General features: G+C 49.6%; 1 protein-coding gene across 16 annotated transcripts in view; it reads left to right on the top strand.

The window, feature by feature from the left end:
- Positions 1-19,282, top strand: part of CRACR2A (calcium release activated channel regulator 2A) — a 131,438-nt gene that overhangs the window by 61,068 nt on the left and 51,088 nt on the right. For all 16 annotated transcript variants that reach the window (XR_007129406.1, XR_007129408.1, XR_007129407.1 and 13 more), the window contains 2 exons: positions 1,458-1,604; positions 15,625-15,715. Coding sequence is in view for 2 of the 16 variants with exons in the window: in XM_047741225.1 (XP_047597181.1) it covers positions 1,458-1,604; positions 15,625-15,715 (238 nt within the window). In the remaining 14 variants the exon portion in view is untranslated. The remainder of the gene's footprint in view (positions 1-1,457; positions 1,605-15,624; positions 15,716-19,282) is intronic.

Genomic DNA, 19,282 nt, shown 5'->3' with positions numbered 1-19,282 from the left:
AGATGTGAACAGACAGACCGAGGTGGATCTTGATTTTATAACTCGTGTACATCATGAGGGCATCAGTCTGCTCCAGCCATGGGAGGCCATCGTCATATGTCTCTGGGATCCTTGTATCGTACCATCTCCACTATATCTACAGGACAGCAAAGTTCTGGGAACGGAAAAGCTCCTCCCTCCCCATCCCTTGTTTCCTGGATCACCTCTCGTCCTCTCAGAGCTGGGTTCCAACAAATAGGAAGTACTCATTGGGTGATGGGTAGACGAGTGTTCTAGATGAGCTGGAGGATAGCAAGGGAAGGAAGGAGGGAGGGGCAATGGATGGACGATCCGACAATTAAGCAGGGGTAGCTTCCCTTCTCGGTGGGCCTCCCTGTGCTGGGAGTGGAGAGTGCTCTTTGGGGCCCAGGCCCCTTGCTAACCTGGCACTGGCAAGTATTACTTCTGAGGAAAGTTGCTCAAATATAGGACTCGTCACACAGGAACAGAAAGGACTTTATTCTTTATCCTGAGGGTTCCCGGTTGGTAGCTACCCTCAGATCGTAGTGGTTTCAGAATTTAATGGGCTGCAGACCAGACTGCTCTCGGGCTCTGTGTGATGGTTGGCCATAGATTTTCGAGTTTCTCCGGAGACGGAGCGCCTGGTCCCCAGTGTGTGCTCCCGATCAGCGAGGCCCCGTCTGTCTCTGTTGCTCTGCGGTACGCACCTGCCCAGTTAGCTGGGGCTGGGGCTGGGGAGAGGAGGCTCTGGGCATGTCACTCTGTGTCTTTGTCTCTCTGCCTGCCTGTGTCCCTGCCAACTTTCTCTGTGTCGTTCCGTGTGTGCACACACGCGCCTTGCAGATTTGTACCTTCCCTTCCTTCCGCCTGTCAGTCATTCCCGGTGCCACCGGGCCCCAGTGGGGTGCTGCATATTCTCTCCCGTTCCCCATGGTGACAATTGCTTTCTGCCATCCATCAGATGGCATGTCTTTACCTCTCAGCTGTGAGGACCGTCCTTCCTGGGGCGACAAGCTCTCTCCTTCAGCTGCATGGCATTTGTCCTCACACGCACCAGGCTCCTGTCCTCCTCTCCTCTTCCTGACATTCTTTGATGCTCCCAGCACATGGCTACACACACTCAGTGCCACCTGCCCATTGGGAAAAACCAGAGAGTGGAAGCAGTGGAGCGCCGGGTGAAGGGGGCCGACACAGGAGCCAGGCAGCCCGAGTTTGACTCTTGACTCCATCCTTTGTCAGCCAAGTGATCGGAACCAGCTCCCTTCCCCCTCTTCTGAGGGTTAGCAGAGCCCCAGCCCCAGAGGTTACCCTGAGGGTCAAATAAGCGTATAGGCGTAGAGTACCTAGCATACAGCCAGCACTCAGTAAATGCTAGCCATTCGTCCTGGCTGTCAGTTTCACATCCGGGAACCAGGGTGTTGCTGCACTCGGATATGAATGTCCCCTTTTTCTTGTAGTGAAAGTGACATCAAGCAGCTCTGGTTACGGCTGAGGAAGGACGAACCTCACTTACTGTCCAACTTTGAGGATTTCCTGACCAGGACCTTCTCGCAGCTCCAAGAAGCTCACGAGGAGAAGAATGAACTGGAGTGCGCCCTGAAAAAGTAGGTCCCGTCCAGCCATTGGCTGTACACGTGTGGGAGAAGCAGAAGCGTGAAGTGTGCTTTCTCACTCCGTGAGGCCTCCCTGTTGCGGTCTGCCAGCGTGGGTACGGGGCCTGTGGCTGTCGTGGAATGTGTGTTTTTAAGCCCTTGCTCACATCGATCAGGTCCTCACCATAGCCTAGGCACTCCTTAAACATATACACCGGCTCATTTCGACTATTCACTGTTATGCCCATTTTATAGACAAAGACGTCGTGGTTCTAAGGGGTGAATGACATGCCCTGAACATACAGCTTGTAAGTGGCAGAGCCAGCCCTCCGAGCAAGATAGCCCGGCTCCGAGACTGGTTGGAAAACCTCTCTCCCTGCAATTAGACAGTGAGGCCCCGACACCCCGGGGCTGCCCCCCACCTGCAGGCCCCAGCCCTGGGCCCCACTGAGTCCCCTCCTGACCACTCCCTGAACCCTTACAGCCTTACCTCGGTCCTGCTGCCTCCTGGCCACCAGGGCCTCTGCAGTCATTCGTGATTTCTAGTTCTCCTCGAGGAGGCAGCCCCAGCAAGGTGAGCTCAGACCTGAAGCCTGGCATAGCCAGCCTGTGCCACAGACGTGGGGCCTGCCACATGGATGTTCATCCCGCTGTGGGAACAGGTGCTGTGCGTGTCAGTAGTCCTCACATGCACTTGGCGATGGGAGCTCGCACTTGGTGAAACACGGTGGAACTAAGGATGTTCATTATCCTGAAGTTGCGGCCAGAATGCAGGGCTGGGTCTGGATGGCCCTTGGAAGCGGTCCTCCGGGTAATTCTACCCTGTGCTCTCATCCCACCCAGAGATCACTCCCTGCACAGAGTCCTTGACTGTTCCAACACAGACCATGCGCCCTTCCTTGCAAAACTCCTGGTGCCCAGCGCTGCCTCCTGGGGGTAGGGCTTCAGCGTCCAGGAAGCTAGACTTCGGCGTCCCCGCTGACATGGCCTTGGTGGAAAGCACACAGGCCCTGATTTAGAAGGAGTCCCCCACGTGTCTTACCGCATAGATCCGCTATCCACACATTGCCCCGAGTTCCTTTGCTTCTCCTGCTTCCTCCAGATCAACTCCAAAAAGAGCTTGTTGGGGTCCACTGGGTATACACAGGTCTGGAAAAAAAGGACCTTCAGGAGCCTGAGTTATGAGGAAGCTGTGGCCAAGTAGTGCTGGGGAGAGCACGGTTTGGCTGGAGGAGAATCATGAGCATTCCTGGGAGAGGCTCCTGAACCTCAGAGAAAGGAAAGGTGGAGGGTTTATCTCCACACGGCTTTTAGCTGATGAATCTGTGAGTCAGGACAGATCGGAATTTACGTCTTGGCTCTGCCACTCACTAGCTGTGTGACTCAGGCTAAGGTCTTCAACCTCTCTGAGTCTTGGCTTCCTTATGCATAACATAGGGATGAAAACAAAATCAATATTGGATGCATTTAAAGCAATGATCCTTATTATTTTAAGTAAGTCTGTTTGTCAGTCTTAGAGAATTCGCTGGCGCAAGTGGAGTGTTTGAGCCTTGGTACGAGCTGGGGTGAACTTCAAAGTTCCCTCTGTCTTTCCAGACAACATGGTGTAGAGCCAGCAGCCTTGGCATCACCTGGAAATTTCTTAGGAATGCACAATCTCAACCCTCCCCCCACCCCTACTAAGTCTGCGTTGTGACAAGATGTCCAGGTGCTTCGTGTGTGATTTGAGAAGTGGGGAGCTGGGAATCAGCTTTGCACTTAAGTCACGTGTGGCTCTGCGACCAGCTAGCTCTGTGACCTTGCTCAAGTCTCTTGGCCTCTGTGAGCCTTGGTTTTCTCACCTGTATTCATTTCTGACCCTCCCTGCACCCCCACTTTCCTCTGACCCCATCTTTGATCACCCCAAGGGGCTACACAGTCAGGTAGCACATTGCAGAGAGGAGGGTACTCTTTGATTGAAGGAGGATGGGAGTGGTCACGGCCTAGATGGGCAGCAGTGACCCAACTCACAGCCCAGAATCTTTGCTGCAGGTGCTTATCTGCTGGCCTGCACTCCCACAAGGAGAAAGCCACGTCCTTGCCTTGTTGCAGAGCCGGTGAGCCCTCATGTTCACCCTGAAGTGGCCTCTTTGAGTGATTTGCCCTAATTTAGTGATTATTAAAAAGGTCTTGAGAGGAAAATCAAGGTCACTCTTGCCTGTATGCGCAAAACAAGCTTGGCCATAGGTTTCAGTCGTCCATACCCATCCTCCACTGATATCCCTGCTACATGCACCTGCGCTGGGTCAGCTAAGGGAGTCCCACTCCTGGCTGGGCAACTGTGGTAGGACTGGGGATTCTCGGGGATCCCTGGCCAGTGCCACTTCAGCAGTGTTCTCTGGATGCAAAACCGGAGACCCGCAGGCTACAGTTGAGCAGAGCACTAAAACAGAAGGCAGGAGAAACCTGAGCTTTGGTCTAAGGCTGCTGTGTGACCTTGGGCAACTAGCTTTTCCTCTCTGTGCATCAGTTTTCTTACTGGCAACATGAGAAAACAGGTTTGGTGTTTTTCATACTTTTTCTGACTGTGATTCATTAGAAGAAATGCATTTGGCTTTGCAAGTCCCAGACACGTAGATGTTAACATAACTGAAAATTTCCCGAAATGGAGCTCACCCTTACTACATGTGACATACTCTGACATTCTCTATTAAAGTCTCTTTTATTCTCTTGTCTTCTATGAAAGAAACAAAAAGGCTGGTCATATCCGGCTTCTGGATTATGACTGGACCAGATGACCTGTAAGGGTCCTTGGAGCTCAGCAGCAGCAGCAGAAGAAGAAACTGGAAACTCTGACGGCATCTAGAATATTTAAATGGGAGTCTTGACAGATAACCCAGGGTGAGGTTAAGTGACTCAGAAACATCTTCTAGGAGATGAGTTGGGGAGTTTGCGGCTGTGTGTTTCCAGGCATCAGAGAGGGAGAGAAAGGGAGAGCCCTTGGAAATGGCCTGATTCAGGCTGGAACTGGGGGGATCCTGACTACTGTCTGAACATCTCCCAGGCTCCTCCACGGGCTGGCTTTTCAGTGCAGAGTATGTCATTTCAACTCCACCCAGAGAATGAGCCTCTGTCCCAGACAGGGCTCTTGTCATTGCTGCTGGGCGTCCGGCCTGGGTCCCCAGGGACCCAGGCTGCTGTCACTCTTGCTCACCTGTAACAAGCGCTTGCTCTGTGCCTGGCTCTAAGTTGAGCCCGTAGAACTCACTCAGAGTCCCCATCTTCGGGGAGTTGATGATCACACTGATAAGGTCGAGCTCCTACCCATAAAAATTCTGCCATGAAGCTGAGCTGAGAATTCCTGTACCGTGGAGAAGCCAGATGGTGTTGCCATTGGGGCCCTAGAGGCTTTTCTTTCCTCCTCCTTTTACAGACCACACATCTTGTTTCTGTCTCCAGTGGAAGATGGGAATGAGAGTGGGGGGTGGGGGCGGATCCTGCCCCCAAGGTTAGAGTTTTGTTGCCCTAAGTGAACCAGGTCCACTCCAGCTTCCCTTCGGGGTCTTTCCAGGTTCTGTGGTGGAGGAGCGTGCAGCAGGCTTGAGTGCCTGGGGAAAGCTCTGGATAGCTCCTGTCCTGAGACCAGCCTCAGGGGCCCTCCATAAGCTCATTGCCCTGGATTGTTCGGTTTGGTTTGGGTTTTACCTGCATACTGGGAAGAGGGGAAAGAGGCCAGTCTGGGAGCGCTCAGTCTCCCACCCTCTTGTTTTGGGGTGGTGGTTGGGTCAGAATCCTGGGTACAGTGTTCACCTTGGTTGCATGTCCACCGGGAAGTAGCCACAGCCTCACCGGGCATGGTGGGGACAAAGTAAAATGCAGGAATATCGGGCTGAAGCCCGGTTCTCCTGCTGAACTTCAGAATCTGGAGGAGCCTCCACATCTCTCCCAGGGCGTGGAGGCTAGACTGTAACGGAGCAGAGCTCCCTTTTGTTCACCACACAGGAGCTCGGAGAACTTTACATTTAGCGGGACGCTTATAGTTTAGGCTTAGGAAGAACTTTGGGCCATCAGAGTTACTGATTCCTGGGGCACCTGGGTGGCTCAGTTGGTTAAGCATCTGCCTTTGGCTCAGGTCATGATCTGGGAGTCTCAGGATCGAGTCCCACATCGGCTCCCTGCCTAGCAGGAAGCCTGCTTCTCCCTATCTCTCTGCCCCTCCCCTGCTCATGCTCATGCATGTGCTTTCTCTCCAACAAATAAAACTAATCTTTAAAAAAAAAAAAAGACAATTACAGATTCCATTGCCATGGAAAACATCTTTCCAATTATCTTTTCCTGGAAGACAAAAACAAAAAAACAAAGCTTCAGCTCTCCGAGGGATGTAGAGTGATACTGTCAAGCAGGCTCTATGCCCAGTGTGGAGCCCAGCACCAGGCTCTGTCTCACAACCCTGAGATCATGACCTGAGCCGAAATCAAGAGTCGGATGCTTAATCGACTGAGCCACCCAGACGCCCTGGGATTCTGACTTTTGACCAGAGTTGGTATCTGCTGAATACATGGCCCTCGATGGGTTCTTTACCAGGATCTAACCCTGAGACTGGGGTTAAGGATGACTTAGGTAGTGTCTGGAGAGTGCTTTGAGGTCTTGGAAGAAAAGTGCTTTCTAGATCAAAGAGAGGCTGTGGGCCAGCACAGCGGCCATCTGCCGCTCAGCTCAGCATCCTGGGAAGACCACCCAGGCTGCCTGCTTCACGTCACCCAGGGACCACACTTGGCTTTGACAAACTCAGCAACACTCCCCAGGGCCTTGTGGGAATCAGTTCCTCATCTGCACAGTCTTTCTTGTCCAGCTGAGTCAGGCCTCGGGCACTTTCCTGGGAGCCCGGGGCTCCTGCCCAGCCCCTCTCCAGGCACTCGCTGTCTAGAGTGATGACCCTAGGCTCTGAGATGGTGTCCAGACCCGGGGGGAATGTGTCTTACACCCTGTCTAGGATACTGGCTGCCCTGCTATAGCCTGAGAATTGGGATTCTGTAAGATGAAGCTGCAGAGACATGAGAGCCTTTGGGGGAGGAGCGTGACCTTGTCTCCAGATAGGGCAGCAAATAAGGCATCATATATATGGCAGGTGGCCCTTGCATCCCAACTGTGAAGGACCTGAGCTATGTGGTTCTCAAACGTTAGCCTGCTTCAGAATCACTAAAGGATCTTGGTCTACAGGTGGATTCCTAAGTCTCTTCCCTAGAGAGTTTTTGTTTTGTTTTGTTTTGTTGTTGTTGTTTGTTGTTGTTTGCCAGACAGAGAGCGAGTGAGAGCACGAGAGCACAAGCAGGGGGAGCAGCAGGCAGAAGGAAAGGGAGACGCAGACTTCCAACTGAGCAAGAGGCCCAATGCAGGACTCAGTCCCAGGACTCTGGGATCATGACCTGAGCGGAAGGCCGACGCTTAACCGACTGAGCCACCCAGCATCACCCCCAGAGAGTTTAAATCGGTATGTCTCAGGGAGGGAGCCCAAGAATGTGTATCTTAGCACACATCCCCAGTGGGTCTGACGCAGGCAGGCTACACACTGCGCTTTGAGAAATGCCAGCCTGTTTCTCCAGAACGCGTCTGTCTGCAAAAGGTACACTCCAGGGTGACCTTCCAGTCTGGAATTTTAGTGTTGTTCTTAGGGTGAAGAGAAGAAGTTTTTGGTGAGGGATTTAAGTAATGATGGTATGGCCTAATAGCACATGTTTTTTATTGGTATGTTACCGTCTGAGGCAGAAACACAGTGTTATCTGAAGCAAATTGAAAGGTGAGGCTAATTCTGTGCTCTGTGTACACCATGAACATGATTGTACACCTGACTAATGAAAAATGGGTCGCTTTATAGGATGGGATAAAGCTGCAAAGTTGGTTTATTGCAGGCAGCAGAATCTAACTAGGGAGAAACCATCCAACCTGAAAATCCAATTGGCGATTATACAGTCTTTGCAGAATTTTACACAAACTCTTATGGTTTCCTTTCATTCAGCTTTACTCTAGTCCTGTGTCGGGGTGGGGAGGATTTGGGGGGGGACACGTGTGCTGCATGTACGTGGGTGTGGGACAGAGACAGACAGAGACAGAGACAGAGATAGGGAGGCAATTAGAGAGACTGAAAGAGACTGATTTCAGGGGAACAAGAAAACCCCAAACAGGGTTTTTCTAGGAAGAGCTTCTCCTTGCTGTCCAGAGTCTGCAGCTGCCTCAAGAAGGCGGCAGGGGGCAGCAGTGAGTCTGAACACCGCTGGTACCATTCCCATCACAGCCACCAAGCAGGCTGAGCCTGAACGTGCTTCCATTTTCTTCTCTGGCAAATAGCAGGCTCGTGGAGAATTTTCAGGCCCAGGGTTTTCACTCTGGGCTCAGTGCCATGGGGTTGAGGGTGGGGGCGACATGGGGAAAGGGATCAAGCCCTTCCGGCGATCTTGGCCCTTTAGGGTCCGCCGGTTGGCCCCATTCCTTGCTCCAGTTCCTGCTCAGCTCCACGATTGACAGACTCCAGATGGAATTTGGACTGTTGGCTCTCCTGAACACAGACGTATGGAATTTCCAGTGTCAGCACTTAGGATGTCTGGGAGGACACAGTGGTAACATGGATGGAACACAAGACTGGGAGTCAAGGCCGGGATCTCCCCTGTACTCAAACCCTTCATATATGGGTGCCCACAGACTGGTCCCTTCCTTGCTCTGACCCTCTTTTCCTTTACGTGCAAAACAAGGAGGTTGGGGTTACATGAGTCCAGTCTCTTATGGGGAGGGGGAGGGATTCTTCTTCTCTTTACAGAAGTCTTTTACCAGATTATGCAAACGAGGAGATGTGTCAGACCACTGCCAAGTCCAGAGGCATTTCTAAGCTCTGTCTTGACTTCAAGCTCCTGTAATTTATCTAAAATGTAGAAAAATGCCATTTGTCCAAGGTCAAGATGACACCTTCATTAGGGAAGGAAGAAACTACTTTTTTTCTTGAAATGATTTCAGACACCCCTGCCTAGAACCTAGAAGGTTGACCAGATGACTTTCTGAGACCTTCTGAAATCTGGACAGATTCTGTTCCTAAATAAAGGCCAAATGGAAACAGGAAACAGGGGAAGGATATTTTGACCAAACCATACTCTATAGTAGGAAGGCTTTGGCCTGTTTGTCATTAGCTGGAACCCCAGTGGTACCGAATTAAAGCTTTACTCCAGTGTGGTACCTTACCTCTGTGTGCAGATCACTTTAGGAAGGTTAATTAATTTTCACAGTCCCTGTGGGAGCCTGGCAGGGTAAATTATTGCTAGCTACATCTCACCTTCCCTGCAAATGATCTGCAAAGGCTTCTCAGAGCTATGCCTTGTATTGTATCTGCACCCCTACTCCTTCCCCACACATCCCTTCCTAAATCTCCAATGCTACGCACATGCTTATCATTCTCTTTTACGAAGCAGGTGTCTGCCCCAGTCAGACACCCTGGGTGTTGTTCTGTCCTCTAAGCTGGACCTGGAGCTTTCCTCCTGGCTTCCAATAAGACTCATTCTTTCAGATCCATCACTGCCCTATGGCATCCTCAGTATATAATTGTTATTTCTTCCCTTCACTGTTGAAAATCTCCCTTTTCTGGACTCAGCATCTCTCCCCCTGAGAACTCTACCATCCTTCCCGCTACTGGAGTAGGGGGCTCTGTCCACTTCCCTCCAGGTAAGGCTCTGTGGTCCCAAAGTTACTATCAGCCCGAGCCAGGGAGGCACAGTGGGGTGGGTTGTATGGCACAGCATGTGGCTCCTTCCACCTGTTCATTCCCTCCATGCCACGTTAGCAGTGGACTTGGTGTTCACAGGTGCTAAAATCCTGGTGTACAGAGCCCATCCCATTGGTCTAAATAATTTTACCCAGCGTGTTACTTTGCAAAGGGCTTAACCACTAGTTAATGTGGATGGTGACATCACGGCTCTCTCTTCTTTCCTGATCCGCCTCAGGTTTTGTTCTAACCCAAGCCTTCTGTTCCTTATGTCTCCCCACTCGCACACATGTCTGCTGATGCCTGATTCCTCTTCGTTTGCTACTTGCCTCTTGGTTCAAATCAGAAGGAATCATAAAGCAGCAACTCTTAAAAGGGAGTCCACAAGCCCCTGGAGAATCAGAGAACTCATTTACTTAGAATTTATTACATGCCTCCTATCAGCTATCTGTTGTACTCAATAATTCCACATGCATTATCTTATTTAAACTTCACAACTTCACTCTGCAGTAGGCATTGGTATCTGATGTTCCAGAAATGGAAAACCTCAGGGTCACTGAGGACATGGAACTTGTCCAAGGCCACAAAACTTGTAAATGTCAGGATCAGGATTCGAACCAAAGCCTTTTTACTCTGGGTCTAAGGAATTCTGAGCCAACCATAGCTGTCAGGGAGTTAGAACCTAGACTGCACTGGAATATGCTAGAGGCACTATCCAGCCATTATACGCAAAGAGCGAGAAAGTGAGGATAAATGTTGGTGCTCACAACGGTTCTGCTGCCTCCTTCCTACATTTGTCTCTCTGCCTCACTGAGAGCTCACATCTCTTTCTCTACCTCGTCTCTGTCCCTCCTCCCCCTGCATCTCCAAATAACTAGGCAGATAGCAAGCAAGGGAATAATGAAATAAATACTGCCCTGGGTTGTGGGGGAGTGTTTTAAGAATGGCTAACAGAAATAGGTTGAATATTTATGCCCACATGGTACTAATAGCTCAGAGAGTTCTATTACAGACTGCTGTCTTTGTTTTATTCGGTATTTTTACCAGTGGCAGGAACAAAGGGAGATAAGGAAGAATATTTTGTAGTCATAAAAAAATACTTTTTTAAATGTATGTATGTATGTAAAGTAAAGTATGTGAAGTATGTAAAGTATGTATGTCTGTAAAGAAGATACAACAGAAATAAACTTTTAGGCATCAAATAGCAGCAAAATAGGTAAGGCAAAAAACTTTGAGGAAAACAAAGAAAATTTGGTAAAAAAAAACAAGACTTAAGAAGATTTTAGCAAACTTCTCTAGGATTTGACACATTAGTCAGGCAAAAAGTACATAAAATATTTAGGACTACCAGGCAGCAAGGTGAATTTAAGAGATAAACGCGGAGCTGTGTGCCCTGCACTAGAATACACATTCTTCTCATGGAAGTTATGCAAAATGTGATAATGTTTTTGATTGCACAGGAAAGGTCATAGATTCCAAGAAGTACATACCCTAACAGTATATATATATATATTTTTTTTATTTTATTTATTTATTTATTTTATTTATTTATTATATTTATATATATATATATATTTTTTTTTTTTTACTAATACAATAAACTAGAAACCAGTAGTTTTTATATTAAAAAAAAAAAAAAACTCTTTTAGGGGCACCTGGATGGCTCAGTCAGTTAAGTGTCTACCTTCGGTTCAGATCATGATCTCAGGTCCTGGAATGCAGCCCCGCATCAGGCTCCTTGCTCAGTGGGGAGCCCACTTCCTCTCTCTCTCTCTCTCCCCCTCTGTCCCACCTTCCACTTGTGCTCTCTTTCTCTCTCTCTCTCTAATATATAAAGAAAATCTTTAAAAGATAAAGATAAAAATACTTCTCTAAACAACTCTCAGATGAATTAAATCATCAAAACCAACAAACTAAGACAACATATTATTTAACTTCTATTATGATTGAACATCTAAAATACCAATAAAGCTTGGAAGGTCATTGAGGACACTGGATGACCAGTTGGGATCCATTAAGATAATGTCATGCTGGAAAGACGGACTGACTCTAACAGAATTGCATCTGAGATCTTGCTCTGGTGTCCAAAAAGCCAATGACATAAGCACAAGGCTGAAGAGATATGATTCAGTAGCACCATCTTTAAAAGAAAAACAATCACACAGACAAAAGATTTAGAGGTTTTACTTGACAAATGGGTTTGGCATTCATCAAGTGTGATGCGGCTGCCAAGAAAAGTTAATGTGATTTTAGGCTGCATGAATAGATAGGCAGTGTGTAGAGCAAGACGGGCCTAGTCTAGCTCTAAGCTGTGCTAATCAGATTTCATACTCTGGGCATTCGGTTGGGGGCTCCATGGCTCAAGGATGCTAAATCAGGGCACATTCAGAGAAAAGTAAAGAGGAAGGTGAAGGGAGGTACCAAAACAAAACAAAACAAACAAAACAAAGCAAAACAAAACAAAACAAAACACAAAAACAAAAAAATCCACGCAAGCCATGGTTGGAGGAAAAAAAAGAGGCATGGCATAAACCCAAGGCAAGTCCTTGAAGTCTTAGAGCTGTTTTCAAATATATAAAGGGTTTTTATGCAGAAGAGGGACAGAGCCATAGAGAGATATATTTCTGTGAGCTAGAACACTCCAAAGATGAAATTGCTGTTTAGAGATCCAGCCAAGTTTCCTCTCACTAGAGGTGTTCTGATCTAGTTTGGGTAAATACCTGGCAGGGACATTGTGGCAAGGGGTTTAACCCCGGGGAAAACAGGTGGTTGGCTCAGACAGACCTTCCCACCCTGAAATTCTTCAATTCCTCTGGAATCTGGTGTTCCCCCCAGTAAAGCCTTAAATTGATTTTGTACAGATTTTCTGCATTTACCTTTTGAGCATAGACCCTGTGGATGACTAAGTATCCGAGTGTCCTAACCTTGTTGAGACAGCATCAGCCCAGACAAGACTTTTTTTCAGGATTTCAAAAGGAAACGTTCAATTAAAGACATTTGGTGTTCTAAGACTTCAAAGAAGGGGTCAGCGAGGGTGCGCATAGGTTGGGAAATCCTCACAGAGAAGACAAAAAGTGTATGTGTGCATTGGACAACGCAAGTGGTTTTTGAAATTGTGGTAACAGAGACGTATGTACTAAGTCAATGTAACGGGTCGCTTCTCTCCTTTGGTGGAGGAATACGATGTGCCTGCGGGTGCGCCACATGCCGCACGCACAGACCTTTTTAGCGTGTCTCTCACGATTACCCTTCCCGTGGTCACTGCAGAGCTCCCCGCAGACACAGGCTTCCGGCTCTGCAGCTCCCGCTCACACGCAACCTGCGTCTCTAACAGATGCATGTGACAGGAGCTTTCATTGACGGAACTGTCCGTTCTTCATTTTCCTGATCACCTCGCACCTTTTCCAAGCCCAGCAGCACTTTTATCCTTGAAACCGAGACCTTCCTCCCCTTGGGGAATGATGGCTCTTGCCCTCCACTGACCCTGACTATAATGATGATATCCACAATCCTTCACATTTATTTAGGGCCTTGCAATTCCAAATGCTTTTCATTCCCGCTCTCTTGTTTGTTCATCATGCTGGTGCTGGGACGGGGGTGGGGGAGCTCGCGGCAGGTGCTACTCTGGGATGTAAGGAGGTCTGAGCACTCAAGGTCACACTGAAGATATGAGTGATTCCGGGTTCAGAACCCAGTCTTTTAGAGCCCTGAGCTAGTCGAGTGGTGTGAGTGGTGTGAACAGCACCACGATGTCCTCTACTCCCGCCCCATTCCTGGGGCTCATGTGTCTGACTCAGGCTGGTCATGAGCTGATCCGTCCTAGGGGACTCATGGTTTGAAGACCTTCAGGCCTAGCCAAGTCCCCTAGGATACCAGCTTTATTCAAAAGCATTTCCAGAGGTTTTGTGCCATGGATAAGTCTGGTTAGACTGGACTCTGGCTCATTGATGCCCACCTGGAACCCCAGGGCTTCTTTGCAATGGACCCAACCTTTGTTAATGAGGGCTAGAAGGAGGCACCATTCGGAGGCTATGTCTGCCCTCCCCTGATTTGTCTTTTTAGCCATCTGCAAAATTACTTACTTTATGATAAGCTGACATGCGAGCCTGAAAAAGAGTTTAATGTAATCAAATAAAACTTAGAGCAAAGTCAATATAACGCATTTAATGATGGTATAGAATTGATGCCCTGTATGGTTATTAAGCATAAATGGTAAACAGCTATAAGCTGTTTATCCATATAATGGATGACTATAATTGGTATTGCTTTATCAGAGCAAATTTTTAAGTTTCTCTCATCTCACTTTATTAGTCCTTCAGTATTTATGTAGTTGGAATCACTGTCTAAAGTTTTCCTTGATACTGCTTGCCATCTAGCACCAGGATTTCTTTGAGCATAAGAAGGTAATTCCAGGGACCAAGAGGAGACTTTCTTTCTGAAAGTCCGCTCAGGCAGTGTTTCCATCTGCCCTTGAGGTGTCCCTATTCAACAGCAGGTAGCTTTGCTCCTTATTGCTCACCAAGATTTTCTTGTATTTGTTATGAGCTGGCTAATAACAATAGTAACAATCCAAAGCATCTGTCATTTAGCAGGAAGAGATTTCTTACTCCTAGCCCACCAGACATTTCCTACGCCCAGCTTGATGGTAAAGCCAGGGCTCCAGCTCGGGGAAGTGTCCCTTCGCTGAGTGCATCCTGAGGCCATTGCCACACTCACTCCAAGGGTTTCTGGCTTTGGGGGAGGGGGGGTCCAACCAAGAAAGGGAACTTAGAGGCTTCTGCTTCGATATGAGTGACCTCGGCCTTGAAGACTCACACCAGTTCCTTGTCTGGGTCAGTTTTGTGGTTCTTATAGAACTGGAAGGATGCCAATCAAAATGGCTCCTTAGTCATGCTCTGTCTGTGCATGAGACGCGGGTAGCAAGTGAGAAAGGAACATCCTTGGGTAGCGGGAAAGACCTGGCCTGGATCAGAGTCCTGCATGGACATTGGGAAGGAGGGGCTTTGAATGATGAAGGGCGTAGAGGAATAGATGTGCTGCTGTCCTTGATGTTTTGTTCAGAAATCTCTCGAGTACCTCTAAGAACTGAAAACCAGAGCCCGTTCCTTCGTTATTAAAGTCTCCTTCCTTGAATAAAGGGAATTTGAGTTTAGAATGGCAAGTGCCAACTTTTATAGTATATATATGTTCAAATCAGACCTTGGATAGCCAAAATGTCAGCCTGCTCCTGGATTCCCCTTAACAGGTGAGAGAGAGGCCCAGGGTGTACTGAGCCAGAGATTTCACTGGCAGGCAGAGAAGTGGAGTCACAGTGCAGTCCCCTGGGAATGGGGATGCTTTGGCCAGATAACTTCCATCTCAGTTCAAATGCTCAGCCTTCCTCTTTGAATTTGGATATGTGTGTGTGTGTGTGTGGCATTTAACATGGTGGGGGTTCATTTAAGGAGGACCTATTTAGGGAGAGGAAGAGGAGCAACACCAGGGATGACCTATAACCTTTGTTCCCATAGCCACATTTGTCTTGGTCTTTGTATAGGAGCAGAGTCTCTGGGTATTTACTTTCTGTCCTAAGGGGTTCTTCGGCGTAGGGAGAAAATGCTGGCAGGGGGGATGAGGACATCTCATTATCACTGCCACCTTGAATCAGCCCGCCTCTTCTCATGCTGTCTGCCTGGGGCCCTGGACCTGAGATGGCACGAGCACTGCACAGATACGGCTCCCCTTCCTTTGGAGGGGGTGTGGTGTCAGTGGTTGTCAGTATCATGGAATCCTTTGACATCTTCTGAGAAATGTGCATCCCACAAGCACACGGTTTCGGGAGAGCCCTCTGACAGTGCCGTTCAGAGAGTGCTGATGTAGCCAAGTAGAAAGAAAGCATCCAAACCAGGAAGGAGAGCAGCCAAGAACCCAAACAGGAAAGAAGCCCACACAGTACAACTTTATGGGCTCACTACAGGTGTAAGGACTAGCGGACAATAGGGAGGTCCATCTACAGAGGTTGGGGCTCCTTGTTGAAATAAAGTGAGGTTAAGGAAAACGGAGCCAGAGAAACCTCACTGAGGAGTGTGAGGGTCATCTAGAAATGATGGCCTCCTCACCTGGGAGGAGAAGAAGGTCCCTCGAGGCCTTTGTGGTCCACTAATCCTGAGGAACTGATCCCACAGCTTTGGGGGACAGGACCTACGTAGTTGCCCCCCACGACCCCAGGCTCCTGACAGGGTCCTGGTGCCCAAGCTCCAGGACTCACACTGTGGGTTAAAGGATATTGGGTGTAGACCTCATCAGACTCTCCTTCTGCCACCTCTGCAGGAAAATTGCTGCTTATGATGAAGAAATCCAGCATCTCTATGAGGAGATGGAACAGCAAATCAAGCATGAGAAGGAGCAGTTTCTCCTAAAAGTAAGAGTGCACACTGGGGCTTGGCCTTGAAGGCCTGGCGGAAAGCTTGCCTGTTCTGCCCTCCTCCCCCAGTTCAAGACTGCAGGGTCCCCCCCACCCACGGCACCGTGGGTTCCCTGTTTCTCTGCTTTATTTAGATTTTCCAAGGCATCTGTCCCCCTCAAATGTGGCATTTAAATTCCATCTTTATTTTTGTTGATTGGGGTCTGTCTCCTCCTACTGACATCAAAGCTCCCTAAGAGCAGGAATCTTTATTTCACTTGCTGAAGTGTCCTCAGCACCGCAGCCATGCTTGGAGCACAGTAGGTCCTCAGCAAACTTGTGCTGAATCACTGAATGAATGAACAAGGGACAAAGGAACGAACACATCAATGAACAAAAAGGTGAGGGTACAGGTGTTGCCGTCACAGCAGCTTGAAGACCGGGTCTGACACTGGCTGGTCCCCAGAGCCATGGGACAGGCCCACCGGATGGGGTCCGTTGCACTCCGTGCCCGGCAACTCCCCTCAGGGGGCCATCATTAGAGTCTACGCTTCCTGTTCTTTCCCTTAGACACCTAGAAAATGTCATACCCAAGACAAGTCAAATCCCACCCTTCTCGGACACTGTGGGAGAACATTTAGAAACTTCTATGCCTTGTTCCTAGTCTGGCACTTAGCCTCCAAGCAAGCCCTGCTGTTTGCCTTGGGGGGTCAGAACTGGTGAAATCCACCCCTTTTCCAAACTAAGCAGGGGCCTTTGGGGAACATATTTATAAAACAAAGCTGTAGGAAGCTCTCTCCTCTATTTTTGGATTATCCACTTGGTGGGTTCTCGGTAGAAAAGTCTTTAATCTTGAAGGGTAGCCTCCTGCCTTTGTTCAGGCCGTTATTACAATCCCATAAGCAGGGGCTCAGAAACAACATTTATTTCTCCGGAGGCCAGAAGTCCCAATTCAGGGGGCTGGCGTGGTGGCCAGACTCTCGTGAGAGCCCACTTTCTGGGTTTGGCTGTGGCCTTCTCCCTGTGGCCTCACAGCGCGGAGGGGCAGGCAAGTGCCTGGGGGTCACTTTTATAAGGGCACTAATCCCACTCGTGAGGGCTCTGCCCTCAGGACCCACTCACCTGCCCTCGGGACCCACTCACCTCCCGAAGGACCCACTTCCGTGGGGATTAAGTTTCAATATGTGACAACATAGAGACCATGTCACCCTGTGCCTCTCAGAACCAAACCTGGGCCATTATCACAACACCATCCCTCCTCCTTGATGCAAGTTGGTTTGAATTTTTAATTTTACACTGGTTGGATTATCCACACCAAGGTTCTATTTCTCACAGATGCCAATCACATTGAGGTGGAGTTGGAATGCTTTCCAGAAAAAGCCAGTCATATTCTCCTACTAGATCCCTCTGAAGGCTTGTCAGTATTTCCAGACTCTCCCCCTCGCTCTTTTTGGGGGCTTTTTTTTTTTAATTTTTTTTTTAAAGATTTTTATTTATTTATTTGACAGAGAGATTACAAGCAGGCAGAGAGGCAGGCAGAGAGAGAGGAGAAGCAGGCTCCCCGCTGAGTGGAGAGCCCGATGCAGGGATCGATCCCAGGACCCTGAGATCATGACCTGAGCGGAAGGCAGAGGCTTAACCCACTGAGCCACTCAGGCGTCCCCTTTTTGGGGGCTTTAAAATATTTGGCCTGTCCCCGGACCTTCAGCATAGTTGGGTGAGTATAAGAAAGATAGAACCCAGACACTTCTCACCCAGTGGACCCTATGATAGTTTTCTGAGAACAGCAGACTTTTTCCTCCCTGCAGTGGGAAAGCCACTCTCTTGACCCCACATGATCTACTTCTAGGTCATGACTACAGGTCAAAGGTCCTAGCTAAGGAAAGAAGCATGCTTTCCAGAAGCGGAAGGTGGGCCAAAGCATGGGAACTGGGAAAGGGAGGAGGTGGGAGGAGAAACTTCAAGGACACATTTGTATCATGTAAGGTGATGTCACCACGCTGCTGTACCCCTTCACCCACCCTCCGCTCCCTCCTTCCCCTGCTTAGTACCCCTTGCCTTTCAGACTCAGTGCTTAGATGTACACTTTGTACGGGAACGTGGGAACTGTGAAGATGTGTTTGGCTTGGCAGACACCGGCTTTTGCCTGGTCCCAGGGGGAGGACAGTGGTGTTACAGTTTAGGACCGCATGGGAAGGGCTGACCCTTCCAGACAGGGCTTGGAGCCTGGTGCTACACAGAGCAGTTTAACCGTGAGGGAAATGTGTAATCGCTTGCACGCTCCAGCTCCAGAGTAAGAGACTCTGTCCAGGCTCCGCCGGCCCCCTGTGGGGATGGCAGCATTTGTACTGGAATTCGGGAGCTGCCCCCCTGGCCCCCCTCGTTCCAGCCCGGTTCACAGGGTGCCCACTCTGGGAGCACTGCCCCAAACTGAATGAAGCAGGATTCCTGCTGGAAGAGTTGAGAGCAGGCACTGCCTGGTTCGATCCTGCTCCTTCCGTCGCTTGTGGTTGACAGGAGACCATCACAGGCTCTCCTGGAGCTCTTTACCTGCCTGAGGAGCCGGGTGGCACCTACAGGGGATGAGCCCAGACAAATCCTGAGCTTTTGAACCCAGGTGTCCACTGGCCTGTCCCCTGGGAGTGGTTGCGTGCCCTCCACTCCCCTAGGGGTGCCATCGTGCCCAACCTCGTAGTCCCCTTAGCGAGCAGCATCCCACTCTGTCCTCCTGGGCCGGCAGCCCCCCAGGGGCTCCAGTAGTGAGTCATATGGACCTTATAATGGTTTCTTCTCTTCCTGAGCATTTTGCCCCTCCTTTCTGCCTTCAGGAGAGTGGAGAGCTGCAGGGGCCCTGCAAGTGTTTGTTTCTACCCTGTGAGCAAAGAAATAAGGACAGCTGGGTAAGGCCAGGGCTGAAACCCCAGTGTCCTGGCGCCCAGCCAAGGGCCTTTGCACCAGACCAGGCTCCATGAGAGTGTCAGCCATCCCAACAACCCACATGGCTCTCTCTTTGCCCACCCCAAGCGCCTTCACACTGCGTCGTCAGCTTCCGGAGCAGGGAAGCCCAGTCATAGGGCAGGAGGGGAGGGGCAGTCGAACACAGGGGCAGCGACTTCCTGAAGAGCAGGGCTGGGGCTCCTCCATCACGGTGGGAAACAGCAAGGACCTAGACCCTCAGGGGAAGAAGCGATGCCCTGTGTTTCCCTTGCCAGCAATGGCAGTTTAAGGGATCGAAAGATATTACCCAACATGGAACAGAATATCCATTTTGGAAGGATATTCTGCCCCTGTCCCCATTTACAGAGGGGGAGGTGGGGGTCTGGGATTCAAACTCAGGCCCTTGTTCTGTTCTCTGTGTTCAGGACTCCACCACTAACGGACACTGCCTCTCTCTGGAGGGGGGTTGGGGGAAGGGGAGGCATGGCACACAGTCCCCGGTCATGGACACACTCTGTGGGACCTGGTGTCATGGGTGATGGAGCACTTGTGGTTTCTCTGTCTCGCTGGGCCTCACTGCCCGGCCAGTCAGGGCTCCGCAGCAGGAATGTGTTGGGAAGGGCCGCAAAGGCCTAAAGGATGGGTGGG

Source organism: Lutra lutra, chromosome 8, assembly GCF_902655055.1.
Source record: "Lutra lutra chromosome 8, mLutLut1.2, whole genome shotgun sequence".
NCBI classification, from domain to species: Eukaryota; Metazoa; Chordata; class Mammalia; order Carnivora; family Mustelidae; genus Lutra; species Lutra lutra.
The sequence above is the reverse complement of the archived record's forward strand: the minus strand, read 5'-3'. Positions and strand labels throughout refer to the sequence as shown.